General features: G+C 54.4%; 1 protein-coding gene across 1 annotated transcript; it reads left to right on the top strand.

The window, feature by feature from the left end:
- Positions 1-2,574: 2,574 nt before the first annotated feature.
- On the top strand, positions 2,575-14,896 carry CHGA (chromogranin A). Its single transcript, XM_003939842.3, has 8 exons — positions 2,575-2,849; positions 3,627-3,673; positions 6,044-6,137; positions 6,961-7,029; positions 9,382-9,480; positions 10,821-11,261; positions 11,948-12,447; positions 14,429-14,896. The coding sequence occupies exons 1-8, from the start codon at positions 2,804-2,806 to the stop codon at positions 14,510-14,512; spliced, it is 1,380 nt and encodes a 459-aa protein (XP_003939891.1). The 5' UTR covers positions 2,575-2,803; the 3' UTR covers positions 14,513-14,896.
- The last annotated feature ends 1,159 nt before the right edge of the window (positions 14,897-16,055 follow it).

Genomic DNA, 16,055 nt, shown 5'->3' with positions numbered 1-16,055 from the left:
GAGTACGCAGACATACAAGACTTATAAAGAAACTTAGACTCCCACATAATAATAGTGGGAGACTTCAACATTAATATTAGATCAATGAGACAGAAAATTAACAATGATATCCAGGACTTGAACTCAGATCTGGAACAAGTAAATGTAATTAACATTTATAGAACTCTCCACTTTAAATATACAAAATATACACTCTTATCAGTACCACATCATATCAACTTAGAAGTTTAACCGAAATGTTGGTTGGCTCCTTGTTTGTTATTCTCTTCCCTCATTTTCTTTTATATCTCCAATATAAAGGACAATTATAGGCATACCCATATTTAGATTGCATTCTAGCCCGGGCAATAAAGCAATACCCCCATCCTCTCTCCCTCTTCCTCTTTCTCTTTCTTCCTCTTCTTTATTCTTTTTCTTATAAAAAAATAATAAAAATTAAAAATTAAAAAAAAAGCATCTCAATATCTAACTCTGCCTTCTCTCCTCTCCCCTGCCCACCCCAGGCTGGCTCTTAAACTGGACTTAGGGAGTAGTATTTTGCCTGCTAGTCTCATATCTCCATCATTCATTTCTGAAATAGAAATCCTATAGAGGTTTGTTTATAAGATTGTTCTTTATGCAGCAAAAATGAAATGAAAACACTAGAAAACCTATCTGTAAATTAGTTCAACAAATTGTGGTACACAATACAATCAATTGTGGTGGGCCAGCATACTCACATCCTAGGCAAATGTTTCTATGATGCTGGCGGTGGGGAAGCGCATTCCACCAGGGTGGGTTTACTATGACCCCACATCATAAGGGCCTGGGGCGCTTATTTTTTCAGTGCTCAGTTGAGTCTTTTGCTAGGAACTTCCCTCTACTGAATGGAGCTGCCTCAACAATGATTTCCAGTTGGCCAGTGCTTATCTCTGGGTGGTGTGAGTATAGGACTTTTTTTTTTTTTTGTATTTTCCAAGTGTTTGAGATGAAATAGATGCTATTCTTCTGCTGTATTCTTTTCACTCTACCTCCTTGCCCTCCTCAAATGTGCCAGACATTCCTTCCTCTGGGCATTTGCCTCTGCCTGGAGTCCTGGCACATGCTGGTCCACTCCTTCCTTAACCCCAAATCTCACCTCCCTGGTGAGGCCTCCTCAGATTTATCCTGTTGTATAATCCCACCCTCGGTCAGCACACCCCTCCCCTTCCTCTTCCCTGACAAAGTGTAGATGTTACTTCTTATTCACTGTCTGTCTTCACCATCTAGAATATAGGGCTTCTGTCTGTTCTGTTTAATGCTGTACCCTCAGCTGAGTACTGTTCTAAGACATTCTAAGCAAATAGTAGGTGCTTAACAAACGGTTGTTGAATGAATACCTAAATGCATGAATGTGGCCATTTCAGTCTCCCTTGAGCTCTCACCAGATTCTCACTTAGGGATGGGCATGAGGCACAGGTGTGGGACAGGAAGTATTAATAGAAAACAGCAGCAGCAGTTGGAGGTAGGTGTGCAGGAAGGAAGGGCTCTGGACGATGACAGTCAATGATGAACCGTCACCCAGATCCCAGGTTCCCTATGACACTGGAGTCAGGTGGCAAAGAGCTTTCAATATGGCCCTCAGGGTGAGAGTAGCAATGTGGCTGGAGCATCAGGGGCACCAGAAATAAGGAAAGCCAACTAGAAACTGACCTTTTACGCAAAACATCCAGGTTTCGATGCGAGAGCTGTTCTCAAATTCAGATGGGCTGCCAGTGGCAAGAAGGTGATGCTAAGGGGTTGCACTAGGCTAATGAGTAGGTGTTGCAAGGACTCCTATTTTGGCGGATGTAGTAAGAACTGGCCCCCACTCCTCCCTCACTGCCCAACAAGAGGTGTCCAACAGTCGCTGAAGCTTCCTGGTGAAAGTGAGCCCCTGGTTCCCGTGTGCATGCGGAGCCCAGGATTCACTTACCCACGGCTTGAACTTTCAATGGATACATTCAACAGTTACCTGTCAAGTGCATTTCCTCTGTGCCAGATTGTGTGATGCTCAGTAATGTGAAAGTAATGATGACTAAACATTATTCAAATAAATACACATTCAACCGCAAAGTGTGAAGGCGCAAAACTGGCTTACTGTAGAGAGAGAAGCCTCATTCACACAGGGGATCGGAGGCCCCTCTAGGTCCTCCTAGATATTGGAGGGAGCCATGATTGATGGGCATGCCCCCAGCCTGTGAGACCAGGGGGAGCACAGCCCGAGCAGGGGGCACTTCGGGAGAATAGCTCAGGGTGCTAGGGCTGCCAGGGACCTCAGGACACGTGGAGGAAGGCAAGGCCCAGAGACCGGAGTGACTTGCCCAGGGACACACAGCAAATCGGTGGAACCGTTGAGGGGTGGAGGATCAGCCACGACCCCCTGCCTCCCATGTCACCTCTTGGAAACCAAATACACGCTTCGCGGTCAGACCTACCAGCTCCAAGTGGAGGCCAGAAGTAGCGAGGGACGAGGCTGGAGGTGGGGCGAGCGGGGGCTGGACCCCCCGGGGGGTGGGGAAAGGGGCAGGGGGCGGTACCGCTGACGTCATTTCCGGGGTCGGGATATATAAGCAGGGCGCGCGGGCGCTGCTGCTGCTGCCGCTCCTGCCACTGCAGTGCTCGAGCCCCGTGCAGTGGAGCTTGCGGGAGGATCGATCGACAGACGGACGCACGCCGAGGCACTGCGCCCCCAGCCCCGCGCCGGTGCCGCAGCAACCCGACCTCGGCCGCCGGTGCAGCCGCCACTCGTCCGTGCCTCGGTGTACGGCCTCACACCGCCAGCTGCTCGGCGCCCGGGTCCGCCATGCGCTCCGCCACTGTCCTGGCGCTTCTGCTCTGCGCCGGGCAAGGTGAGAGAGTGCGGGGGGCTGGCGGGAGAGGGTCCCTGGGCACCGCTGCCTTCCTTGAGGTCGGGGCACCGTGTAGTGCCCCGCGCCCCTCCACATCTCCCTTCGGGCGCGGCGAGTTTTCAGCACCGTGGACAGCGCAACTGCCTCCCGCCTGACCCTGCAGCGTGGCCTCCGCCTGGGACCCACAGAACACTTGGGCCTGACTCCCAACCCCGAGGGGCAGGGCCCCCTTGTGCCCATCCCTTGCCTGGGCTTGGCGCCTCGGCTGCATCAGAGCCAGTGCCGGCTGGCGCGGTGGCCGGCCAAGGTCACTGGGGGGAGGTGGGAGGAAGGCTGCTCGTCCCCCTCCACCCATCTCCCCCTTTTATCTCACTCTCCCCATCTTTCTGCCCTTGACTTCTACTTCTCCATATCATCCCTCACAATCCCCCTCCTCAACCTCTTCTCCCCCATCTCTGGGGTCCCTGCCGCCCCCTCACCTGTCTCCCACCCCAGTCCCACTGTGCGGCCCCTGCCCTTGTTTTGATAGCGCCCCCCTGAAGAGCACACCGGCCCCAGAGCTGGAGTTTCCCAAGGGGGAGGGGGAGGGCCTTTCAGTGCAGCCTCTGGGACCACCCCACTGTGGGCAGCAGCCAGAGAATGGAAACAAAATCTGCCCCGGCCTCTCTTTTTGGTGGTGGCAGTTTTGAGGGGAGGCCTTGGGGTGAGCCCAGTCAGGAAGGGCTGGGCTCCACCTGGAGCAGAGGAGTGACCCCAGCACTCTCTTCTTCTTCCCAGTCACTGCCCTCCCTGTGAACAGCCCTATGAATAAAGGGGACACCGAGGTAAGAAGGGGTGCTGGGGTTGCTGGGTAGGAGGCTCCAGTGGACACTTTACAGCCAGTTCTTGGGCAGCTGCAGGAGTAAGTTTGGCATAAAGCCAAGAGCCAGCACTGCGGCTGCTGAGCCTGGGGACAGCTTGCAAAAGAAGATATCAAAGATTGCTTGCTTTCCCTGCTGTCCTGCTGTGGGGACTTCCCCAGCCTCCTCTAAGCTGCATGTGTGGCCCAAAGATGCCTGCTTCTTACCTGCTGGGCTGAGGTGCCTGGCCTCAGGCTGTCTTTAATACTCTGAATCCAGTAGGCCCACCAGGGGCTGGTGGGGGTGGCTTCTTTGTGGTTGTGGTTGTCCACAGAACTGTAAAAATGGTCTCTGCCTGCCTGGCTCTGACCTCCCACTTTGCTCTTTCTCTCCCCTGAAAGGCTCTGCCCACAACAACCCACACCCAGCAGGCTCTCCAGCCTGGCTCTCCCAAAGGAACACAATGAAAACATCTTGATCATGGCTCCTGCACCTAGGGTCCCAGCCAACAGGGTCTAGTTGTGGAGGTCACCCAGGAAAGGGCCTTAGGAGACACTGGTAGGGGTTTCTCTGGCAGCAAGAGTCACTCTACGCTGGGTGTGTACTTGGAATTCATTCATGTCTGAGCTGGGGCTGTTATTCCAGCCTCTAGTGCTCATCCAAACCTTCACTTGGGGATCAGAGAAATTTCTACTCCCTACCTTCCTAGAAGATATTTTCTTCCACTAGAAGCCATAGTTAACATCCAAACCATCCAGGAGAGTCCAACCTCAGTTTGCTCAATCATATTTCCTATGTTTTAGTTGCAGATAGGACAGAATTTAAACCTCTACCACTTATTCTAGCTGTGTGACCTTGGGAAAATTCCTTAACTTCTCTGAGCTTTGCCTGTTTTTCCTTTCCCTTGGGGGGAGATGTAAAGAGTAGGAATCATGGATGTGAATTGCCTAGCAGCACATAGTAGGTCCTCAGTAGATGGACACTGTTATTCCTAGAGCTGCCTTCTTGATCTCCCCATCCCTCTCCAGATGCCCCCCACAACCCAATTCCTGCCTGCCAGAAAATGCCGTCATCACAAACAGGTGATTATCTGATATTCCCAATGCAAGATCTGGGGTTGCAGGGAGATACAGGGTACAGGCTGCTGGGCTCTCCTTGCCAGATCCCTTATGGGAGACACTCTGGCCACCATATTATACCCAGCAGTCTTGGTTCAGGGACACCAGAGCAGCTTGTTAAGACCTGAAGATTCTATATAAGGTTGTTGTGACTACACACATTATAGAGCACTTGCCAGTTTGCCATCTTGGATTGTTGGACCGGTTGCCTTGGCATCCCGTAGACACAGCCTCCCACCTCCTCACTCCCTGCCGGTGCTGTCTGATGTCTGTCTGCCACCTCCTGCTCTCTACTCAGCTCTAGGCTGTGGAAGCAGGGCTGGAGTTGTGAACCCCTCCCTGGGTGTACTGACACTCCATGCTTGAGAGAGTATTTTTCCATCTGTACCTCATTACCCTGGGAGAGCAGTTGGGAAGGTATTCTCACTCCTGTTTTACAAATGAGGAAACTGAGGCTCAGAGAGGTTAAGTCACTTGTCCAAGATCACACAGCTAGGATACCACATTACAGTGGGCACCATCATCAAAGATCATCCATCTATCAGGTGCCTAATTATCCACAGCACCTTTGCAGGCACAGGATAAGACTTTCAGAGACATGGCTGTGGTTGACCTGGGATGTGCTCCCAGATGTAGCCAATGTGGGCTCACATGCCGCCAGGGGATTCATCCATCCCATGGTGAACATGGAGTAAGAATACGAAGCTGTGACTCCTTGCATGTGACAACACCATGGGTGTTGGGAGATAGTAACCTACATCCTGTTTCCAAACAGGGTAGAGCCAGGGAAGGTCTTTGTCTCCTCTGGGCAGTCCAAAAGGACTTCCTGGAGGAACTGACCTTTGGGCATCTTCAAGATCAGAGCATTTTTGTAAGACATCTTTTTAGTGCCCAGAAGCAGCTTTCTCGTGTTTAGGGAAACAGCACTTGGGGATGAGAAGACACCAGGTACCATTCCCCACATCCCATTCTCACCATGATCCATCTTAGAGGAGAACCTGCTGGTCATGTGTTTGGAGTGCCTGACACGTGGTAAGCACTGTATAAGGGTTTTCTGTTATCATTGCTGTCACTGTCTCGCTAAGAAAGCAGAGCTGTGCCCCTGAGCCAGGGATCATGAACTCAGAAAGACAAAACTAAATTCCCTCTGTCCTCACTAGAAATTCACCCTAGAGCCTCCAGGGACTGAGCCCCATGCTCCAACCAGCCCCAGCCTGCCCCTGCACTCTGTTTCCAGGTGATGAAATGCATCGTTGAGGTCATCTCCGACACACTTTCCAAGCCCAGCCCCATGCCTGTCAGCAAGGAGTGTTTCGAGACACTCCGAGGAGGTATGAGCTGGAGGCTAGGGGTGAGGGCTGCTGCCTGCTGGGCTGGGAGGCTAGGAGATGGGTGTGTGGCTTTTGGTGGAATTAATGATTTAACTCAACAGTCACTGACTGTGTGCCTGTCATGGCCAGACACTGCGCTGGGGTCCAAGGCACGTAGGCAGTTGAAGGGGTTGTAGCCCGGGTGCTTACAGACTGGCAGAGGGGATGCATATGAACACAGTTAACCAGAACTCTGGTCAAAACGAAACCAGGCCTGGAACAACAAGCCACCAGACTGAGCTCCCCATGGACAAAGATTTTGTGTGCTGCATCCGAGTGCCTAGAACAGCCTCTGGCCACTGCAGACACCCTCCAGATGGGTGATAAATAAAGGAATGTTACGGGTGGACATGAGAAGGACAAAATCTTTCCAGGCAACCAGTCAAGTTTTTACTAACTGCTGGATAGAGCCAGCAGCATTTCGGTTGGGCTTTAAAAGAAACATCGGGAATCAACAGGTGGAAAATAAAGAAGGGGTTGTCTGGGTGCAGCAGACAGCGTGAACACAGGCATGGAGACCCCACTTATCATCAGGGGCTGCCACCCTTTGGCTGAGGTCTGCGTGCCGGGGTAACGGCTGACTTCTCTGATGTAGTAGGAAACTGACACATACCTTGGAAAGGAGGCAATTTTAAAAGTGTTATCTCAAGACCCAATCTTGCTCCTACCACCCTGGTTTTAAGTTTCTAGAGTAAATTCCTTATGCTCAGCTGAAAATATTGATGGTAATCTCTTTCTTGGCCATTCTCTGGAAACCACCCATGACGACTCTTCTTCACTGCAGATGAACGGATCCTTTCCATTCTAAGACATCAGAATCTACTGAAGGAGCTCCAGGACCTCGCTCTCCAAGGTATTTTCTAGCCACCACACAGGATTCTGGGTAAATTCCAGTAACCAAGAGTCAGAAAATCCAGTGGAAGGTTCAGTAAGGTCCTCTCTGGGACTGTCATTCCCTTTCAATTATAAAGCAGAAAAGTAGGATCCGCTGTGCCACCTAGCTCAATCTGTTATTGATATTGTTAAAGAAATCAAGGCCCAGAGAGGTGGAGTGACTTGTCCAAGGTCACATAGTGAATAGGGACATGCCAGATGCAGCTTCCCCAAAACTCACAGCCTCTGCAGTTCAGTCTCAGGAATTAACTTCATGAAGTAGTGAGCTGCTTGTCACTGCTGACATTCAAGCCAAGCCTGGACAGGATCCTGGGATGGAGGGTTAAGCTGCCATCACCCCACAGTCAGCGTCTATGCCTAACCCCCTAGCTCCTTCCAGGCTTGATGCAAAGCACAGTCCTACCCTTGCAAATCAGAGCACCTGAGTTTGGCCCTGCACCTACCCCAGCTGACTCCTGTGGGAAGTGGCCGTTTCTACCAGGACAGGACCACTGGTGGTGTTGTGCCTCTCCCTGAGAACAGGGCATTATAGTCTGAATCCAGCATCTGCTTCCCAACAAAGCGAGAGCCTTCACTCAGGGCTGGGCTGTGTCTGGGGCAGGGTGGGGGTGTGAAGGCTGCTCTGGCTCCAGGACGCGCCCCACTCTGAGGCCTTTGGGGCAGACCAGGCCATGTGTGAGAACAGAGAGGGCTTTGGGGAAGAGGTGAGTAAACACAGCCACAGCAACAGGATCGCTATGGTCCTTCCCAAGCTAACACACTGTTCTTCCTCCCATTCACGAGCCAGCCTGGGTGGCAAGCACCCACCTCCTGTCATTGTGGGAGGGGCAGGGAGTGCTGGACGCAGCTAGGGCTATTATCACCTGGATGGTTATGTCATCATCAGTGACCCTGGACTTGTGGTTTTTTAAAAACTAAGCATTAAATATTTTATTACAATATGATAACTTTAAAATTAAATATTGAATGACTGATTACATTTGAATAATTAAATAGACTGTCAACAGAGACTATTATAGGAGAATGAGTCCTGAAATATCTGTCTACACATGCCCGTGTGTATCCAATATAAGTAGTGTCCAATATACGTATATATGACTGTTTTCTATTTAGAGTCCTGGATGTATTTCTGTCCATCCATCTATCCGTCCACTCCCTCTTGGGCTCCCATAGCGTCTCCTGTGTGCCTCTGCTTAGCATTTTCCACACAGCAACCCTGTTTTATAGACAAGCACCTAATTCTTGGAGAGCCAGAGTTGCCCGAGGAGCTAGGAAATAGCTATGAGGGGACCAGAACTCATGTTGTCTGAGGCCAGGGCTGGGCATGCTCCCTGACCCACAGCTACCCTGTAAAGCCCATTGTGGGGAAGAAATGAGGACCAGCTGCAGAGCTGGGCTAGCTGAGGGGCCAGCATCAGGAATCAGGCACAGGTGTGGGGACTATCAGAAGAGGCAGCACAGTGGTGGGTGGCAGGTGGGTGATGCAAGGAGAGGGGTCTCGGGGTCACAACAGCAGGCGCCAACCCTGGGCTCAGAGGTAGGCACAGGGCTTGGCCTTCTCCCGGTGCCTGGACTCACAGCGTCCAAGGGTAGCAGGGCTTGCCTGAATCAAGAGCTGTCACTGTTACCACCTGCTGCAGGGTCCCTTGGAGCTACCAGCCAGGTCCTGAGAGGCTCCCCATCCCCCCACTCCTGCCCCTGGGACCTTTGCTCCATTTGAGCCTTTCTTGCTGTGTGAGGCTGCAGCAGGGCTTGCTTTGGGTTTCTGGGGCAAAGCTGACTCTGATGAGGCAGTGTGGCTGCCTGAGGGCCCCAGCTAAGAGGGTTAGAGGCGCCAACCCTTCGCCACTACCCGAGCTCATGCCCTGTCAGCGTCTCTCTCAGCAGACCCAAACATGACATGCCCAGTTTACAGATGGGGAAATGGAGGCCTCACTCTCTTTCTTTCTTTTTTTTTTTTTTTTTTTTTGGAGACAGAGTTTCGCTCTTGTTACCCAGGCTGGAGTGCAATGGCGCGATCTCGGCTCACCGCAACCTCCGCCTCCTGGGTTCAGGCAATTCTCCTGCCTCAGCCTCCTGAGTAGCTGGGATTACAGGCACGCGCCACCATGCCCAGCTAATTTTTTATATTTTTAGTAGAGACAGGATTTCACCATGTTGACCAGGATGGTCTCGATTCACCCGCCTCGGCCTCCCAAAGTGCTGGGATTACAGGCTTGAGCCACCGCGCCCGGCCAAAAGGCCTCACTCTCATAGACGAATATGCCGGGGCTGGACCCAATGGGACTTTTCCCTCCTTTTCTCATACCAGGCGCCAAGGAGAGAGCACATCAGCAGAAGAAACACGGCGGTTTTGAAGATGAACTCTCGGAAGTTCTTGAGAACCAGAGCAGCCAGACGGAGCTGAAAGGTCCGTGCCAGCCGGTCTGGCCAGAGGTGGGGAAGGGAGGGTGGCAGTGGGAACAGTGGCTAGGATGGACCCAGGGTTCCTATGAGTCAGGACCCCCACTCATAATCCCTTATTTCCCTCCCTTTACAAATGGGAAAACTGCAGCCCAGAGAGACGAAGTCCCTTGCCCAAGGTCCGTGGCATGACCAGGGGGTTCAATCTGGGCCTGCCTCACTCCAAAGCTCTCACTCAGTCCCATCTGCCCAGAACAGGGGCTGACCCTCTAGGGCAGGAGGTCTCTGGCATGGCAGGTGACAGCTTCAACTCTAGGTCTATCCAGTGGCCGCTGTAGCAGAGTCCCCAACCCCAGTGTCTGTCCTCCTGGGATGCAGTGGGGCCTCAAAATAGCCAGGATGCAGGAGGACTGCAGACAGAGGAGCAGGTGAGAAACGTGAAATGAACCCAGATCCTAGAAGCCAAGAGGAGTCCAAGAGGTCATGGCTTAGGTCAGTGTGACACTCTGAGCCACCCTCCCTGCCTGGGAGACCCACGCACTGGCCCCGTGGCACCTCTGTTCTCCATGTCCATGAGCTGGATCCCAGTATCTTCCATCTGGGGCTGAAGGGAAAGCCCCCAGGTGCGACCCTGTGTCCTCACATTGGCTGAAGCTTTATTGAGGCGGGCAGCTGTGTGTCGGTATAAAGAGATCCTGAATTTGGCATTTGGAGGTTTGGGTTCAAGGCTCAGGTCTGCTGCCTGCAAATTGCGTGAGATAGATAAGTCACCTTACCTTTCTGCAGATCATTATGGGTTTCTGTGAAATGGGCAGGGGAGCAGAAAGTACATGGAACGTTCAGTGGTCATCATTCTAGTGATGGGAATTTTTACTTGTTAAAGGCTGTCTTTAAGGCAGCCACAAGAAAATACCTTTTAATGAAACCCTAAAATATTGCAGAATTGAGCCCTTTCACAGGAAGCTGAAGACAGAGAAGCCCCACATGGAGGGGAGAATGAAGTTGCAGTCACGGTGCCTCTTACACAGAGAGGTTAAGCAACTGGCCAAAGATCACACAGCTGACATATTAATTCTCAGTTCAGGGCTTTATCTCCTGGGTTAATTTTTAAGGTCTGGTTTTTTGTTCTTTGAATAATAATCTGTTTTAAAAGGCAGGATTTTAAAAAAAGAAACAAATTCAGCAGTGCTCAGATCAAGCCTGAACACAGACAGAGTGGCAACCCTAACCTTTGTCTTGGGCTGGTCTCGCTGGAGACATCATGAGTAAGATCTGAAATTAGCATGTGGGGAGGCCCCGTGCGTAGGCCGGTCCTCAGGGCCTGACTTGGCTGTGCTGTGTCTGCAGAGGCGATGAAAGAGCCGCCCTCCGAGGATGCCGTGGAGAAAAGAGAGGAGTTCAAGGAGACAGAGAAAAGTGATGAAGCTACGGATGGAGCCAGGCCCCAGGCCCTCCCGGAGCCCAGGCAGGAGTCCAAGACTGAGGGGAACAATCAGGCCCCCAGGGAGGAAGAGGAGGAGGAGGCCACCAACACCTACCCTCCAGCCAGCCTCCCCAGCCAGAAACTCCCAGGCCCACAGGCCGAGGGAGACAGTGAGGACCTCTCTCAGGGTCTGGTGGACAGAGAGAAGGGCCTGAGCGCAGAGCCAGGGTGGCAGGCGAAGAGAGAAGAGGAGGAGGAGGAGGAGGCTGAGGCTGGACAGGAGGCTGTCCCCAAGGGAGAAGGCCCCACTGCAGCGCTGAATCCCCACCCGAGCCTTGGCTACAAGGAGAGTAGTAAAAGCGAGAGTACGTATGATGGCGGAGACCTCAACCAACGTGCCTGGGAGACGGGGATGGGTGGGAGGGCAGCCTTCTCCATAACCTCATTCCACCTTCGTAACAACTCCGAAAGGTAGGTGTTAGCTCCATTTCCCAGATGGACAAATGAGGCTCAGAGAGGTTAAGAAATGTGCCCAAGGTCACACAGTTAATATGTAGTAAGAGCTGAGGTTCCACCCCAGCTTTATCTGACTCCAAAACCCACTCTTCTACATAGCCTGCCCCTCCAACCCAGGAAGCTAGGCGTGGGTGGTGGACAGGCTGGCTGTGGGAACAGAGAGCATGCACAGGCTGATCTGGGAACAGTGTCAGCTTCAACCAGGGTTTAGGAGAGGCCTTGGCTACCCCCACGGGCCTGCCAGGGTCTTCCTCACTCTCCAGCTGTCAGGCTTCTGGGGTGAGGGTGAGGGGAAGAGGCCAGCTCCAGCTAACCCACCCCCTGAACTGAGAGGGTCTTGCAAAGCCTGGCATCAAGATGGTGTTTCCTGCTAAGTGGCATCACTGTGGAGAGGCTGGGCTGGGCCCCAAGAACTGAGGTTTATGGCCCTTTAAGGTGGCTGCAGCAGAGTCCCCCCAGGGAGTGGAGTCCCCCCGGGGACTGGGAAAGTAGTGGTCCCACTCACTCTCCTGCTCTTGTCTACCACCTGCTTCAGGTCGATCGGAGGCTCTGGCTGTGGATGGAGCTGGGAAGCCTGGGGTTGAGGAGGTTCAGGCCCCTGAAGGGAAGGGAGAGCAGGATCACTCCCAGCAGAAGGAGGAGGAGGAGGAGATGGCAGCCCCGCAAGGAGGGGCCCCGCAAGGCCTCTTCCAGGGTGGGAAGAGCGGGCAGCTGGAGCAGGAGCAGGAGGAGGAGCGGCTCTCCAAGGAGTGGGAGGACTCCAAGCGCTGGAGTAAGATGGACCAGCTGGCCAAGGAGCTGACTGCTGAGAAGCGGCTGGAGGGGCAGGAGGAAGAGGAGGACAACCCCGACCATTCCATGAAGCTGTCCTTCCGGGCCCGGGCCTATGGCTTCGGGGGCCCTGGGCCGCAGCTTCGACGAGGCTGGAGGCCATCCTCCCGGGAGGACAGCATTGAGGCGGGCCTGCCCCTTCAGGTCCGAGGCTACCCTGAGGAGAAGAAAGAGGAGGAAGGCAGTGCCAACCGCAGACCAGAGGTTGGTATGGGCGGGAGCCAGCTCTGCGCTAGACCCCGGAGAGTGGACCCAGTGGGGGTGGCCCCACCCAGATACACTGCCCCTGCCCCACTGCGGGGACATGCCTCCCTTTGATCCCGGGAGTCTGGGGATGGAGAGGTGCTCAGACTGGGGGCTCTCAGGGCGGGAGCACACCCCAGCTCACAGTGGGCACCCAGCAAAGCTGGCTGGGAGAGGGAGGAGCTCAAGGCAGCCTGTGCCAGTGGGGGAGGCACTAAGTGGGGACTTTGTCCCAAGGGCAGTAGGGAGCCTTGTGGGTTGTGCACTGGGAAAACCATGCAGTGAGTTCGGCCGTGTCCCCTCCTGGCCCCCAGGCATTCCAGGCTCAGCCTCCTCCCAGGTTCAGACTCTGCATCTGGCCCATGAGGGTGAAGGGGCAGGGCAGGAGCAGGACAGGGGTAGGGCCAGGGGACCTCTTGACTATGGGGAGCGGGTGGGAGCAACTCGAAGGTGAGCCGGAAGACCTGGGCTCGCCTCTTCCTGGCTGTGTGGCCTCGGGCGGGTCACTCCCCTCCTCTGAGCCTAGTTGGTTCCCCCGCTTGTAAAGCAGGGATAAGGAGTCCCCTCTGCCCACCTCATTACCATGATTGGAGCACACACGGGCTTTGAAAACCAGGGTCCCTGGGGAAGATGAATGAGGACAGGGGGCAGGGTGGGAGGTGGGTTCTCTGGCAGGTAGGTGGCTGGGATAGCTGGTTCAAGCCTTAGTGGCTGGATGGGACCAGGACTCTATGGGAAGAGTGACACCTGTCTGCGGCCCCGACCCTACGGCTCTTCTCTGCCCACCTAGAAGAGGGTGTGGCCCCTTCTTTGGGCCCCTGACCCCCTCTCTGGGCCTGGCAGTCTGAGAGGAAGCAGGCTCCCTGTTGGCAGCTGGAACAGGAGAGGACATCTGCCCAGGTGCCTGAGAGACCAGGGTGAGGGGCTGAGGACAAAGCTGTAAAGAATGGGGGCCCAGAAGTGCCAGCAGCTTCCTTTCTCCACAAGCAGAGGGAGCTCCAGACTGCAGGGCAGAGACATGGGACCCCTGAGGCATGTAGACAGGATGGCGTGGGGGCCTCCTTGACACAGCCTAAGGATCTTAGAGACCCCGCCTCTCGGAACACCTGCCCCAGGGCTGCTCCAAGACAAAGGGGCTGTAGACTCTGTTTCCATGGCCTGCAACTGTCAATGTCAGGGTCCATGGGCCAGGATGCCCTTGGCAGCCTCAAATCCAGCAGTGCCCCTGGGAAGATGACCCCTCCCAGGCAAAGCTGGAAGCCAGCCTTCCCTGTGCTTCTGCTCTGAGTCTTGAGGGCATGCTCTTGTGGGTGTCCAAGTTCTGGGGCCTGGAAGCTTCTGGAGACTGGGCATAGAACAGGGCTCAGAGGAGGGGCCCTTGCTTCCCTGAACTGGGGCAGCCAGAGCTTGGGATCCTCCCACAATCAGGACCAGGAATTAAAGCCCAGCCCTAGGCAGGCCCACGTGGGGCAGCTCTCCGGCTCTAGCCCTGCCTCAGACCCATATCCCCCTCAGGTGGGAAGGCTGCAGAAGACAGACCTGGAAGCCCCGGGCTGGCCTCACCCTGGGTCCTGGCACCCATGGGCTAGGCCGAGGGAATGGGGTCTTTGGGGCACTGTAAGCTTTGTTTTCCATGTGCCCCGAAAAAACAGACTCCTACCTGTCCGGAACCATTTGAGAGGAAGTGGGGCCAGGTTAAGAGGCCACCAAGAGCCATGCGGGGACAGGGCCCCCGGCATCAGCCACCTTCTTGTGCATAATAATCCCGAGAGCAGTGCAGCAGAGTCGTATCACTGTCTCCATGAGAGGGATGAGGCCCCTGAGGCTGAGAGAGACAAATCCACCTGTCCGAGGCCACACAGCTAACCCGGCCTTTCTGGCTGACTGTGCCTTCCATGCCACTGGTGAGGCTGCCTTGAGTGATCCTCGGTGTCTCTCCTAGGACCAGGAGCTGGAGAGCCTGTCGGCCATCGAGGCAGAGCTGGAGAAAGTGGCCCACCAGCTGCAGGCGCTGCGTCGGGGCTGAGGCACGGGCTGGCAGGGCTGGCCCCGGGGCACCCTGTGGCCCTGGCTCTGCTGTCCCCTTGGCAGGTTCTGGCCAGACGACCCGGACACTGCTTCCGGTAGGGAGGCAGCCTGCAGCCCGCCCAAGCCCAGGCCACCCTGTCGCCTGCCACGTACCCCATCTCCTACTCTTGATCCCTCCCTGCCCTGGAACGCCCTCTGCAGGGCAGCCCCACAACTTTAAACACTGACGATTCCTTCTCTAAACAGGGGCAGCTTTCTAGAAGTTTCCCTTCCTCCATCCTATCCCCTGGGCAAAACTGCAATAACTTCTGACCTTTTGGTGAAAGCTGACAACTCCTGACTGTAACATATTCTGAATAAAATTTATCTAAAGAAAAATAAATCTGTTTTGGGCTCCTTCCTCTGAATTCTTTCCCCTCTCAACTCAGGGTGGAGTGGGATGCACCAGATGTGGGCGGAGGGACTGAGGGAGGTTGCTTCCGACTGGGGAGACTCCTTTCCCAGCCATTTCCTGACTGTGAGATCTTGAGCAACTGACTTTGTAGCTCTGAGCTTCAGTTTCCTCATCTGTAAATCAGGAATGCTGACCTGCCTCAAAGAGTGTGTGTAGGGATTCAAGCACACTCACTGAGGGCCCCAGGCTCCTTCCTCTCCCCGTCCCCAGCCACGCCTGAGGTGGGCCATCCGAGGTTGGGCCAGGTAGGGACACGGGCTCTGCTCCCTGAGCCCGGGTTGCCCCTCCCTGAGGGTCCCTGCCATCCAATCACCTGTGGTGCTGGGTGGGGGCCCTGATGGCCCTAGCCTAGTGCCTGTTGCAGGCCACAGGCATCAGACCTGAGCCTCTGAGCTTCGGGCCCCCCCCCCCACCGCCCGGCTTAAACACTTATTATGCCCTGCTATGACTTACCGACTGTTATGTGCACAGGAGTGTGGGCGTCTGAAGATCTCATGTATGTAACACTTCACTAGAGCACAGGCTGATCTTAGTCTCAGTTTTGCGAATGAGGAAAATGAAGCAGAGAAGGTGAAATGATTCTCCCAAGTTACAGGCAGGGATGATGCTCAGAACATTGAAGCATGGGGACTGTGAGGATTGCACAGTCAGGACCCGTGGGTATTGGCTGAATATCAGGGCCCATCATTCAGTCACTCGTCAAACATTTGTGCAGGGCTGCTCTGGGCCCGGTATGGCTAAGCATGGCTGAGACAAGCCCTGGCTTTAAGAAGCTCACTGCCCAGCAGGGACAGCTGGATCCCTCAACAGTCAAAGCAACCCACGGAGACAAACATTCGCTCAGCAGGAGGAGGAGATGCCCATGCTGGAGCACGCCCCCTTGCAGGCCAGGAGGAGGGGGAGGCTGGGTTCGAGCCAGGCTCTGCTGGACTGGCTGGTTGGCCTTGGCCAGTCACTTTACCTGTCCAGGTGGCAGCTCTACGACAAACGTCCTTGGTCTTTGCAGCTCAAACATGAGCAAGCCGGAGAGGGTGATGATTCCAGGCAGTGGTGGAGAGAGTGCAGGGAGGGGCCTCAGCCTTCTCAG

This window comes from Saimiri boliviensis, chromosome 2 (assembly GCF_048565385.1).
Source record: "Saimiri boliviensis isolate mSaiBol1 chromosome 2, mSaiBol1.pri, whole genome shotgun sequence".
NCBI lineage: Eukaryota > Metazoa > Chordata > Mammalia > Primates > Cebidae > Saimiri > Saimiri boliviensis.
This window is presented reverse-complemented; position numbering and strand designations above follow the sequence as displayed.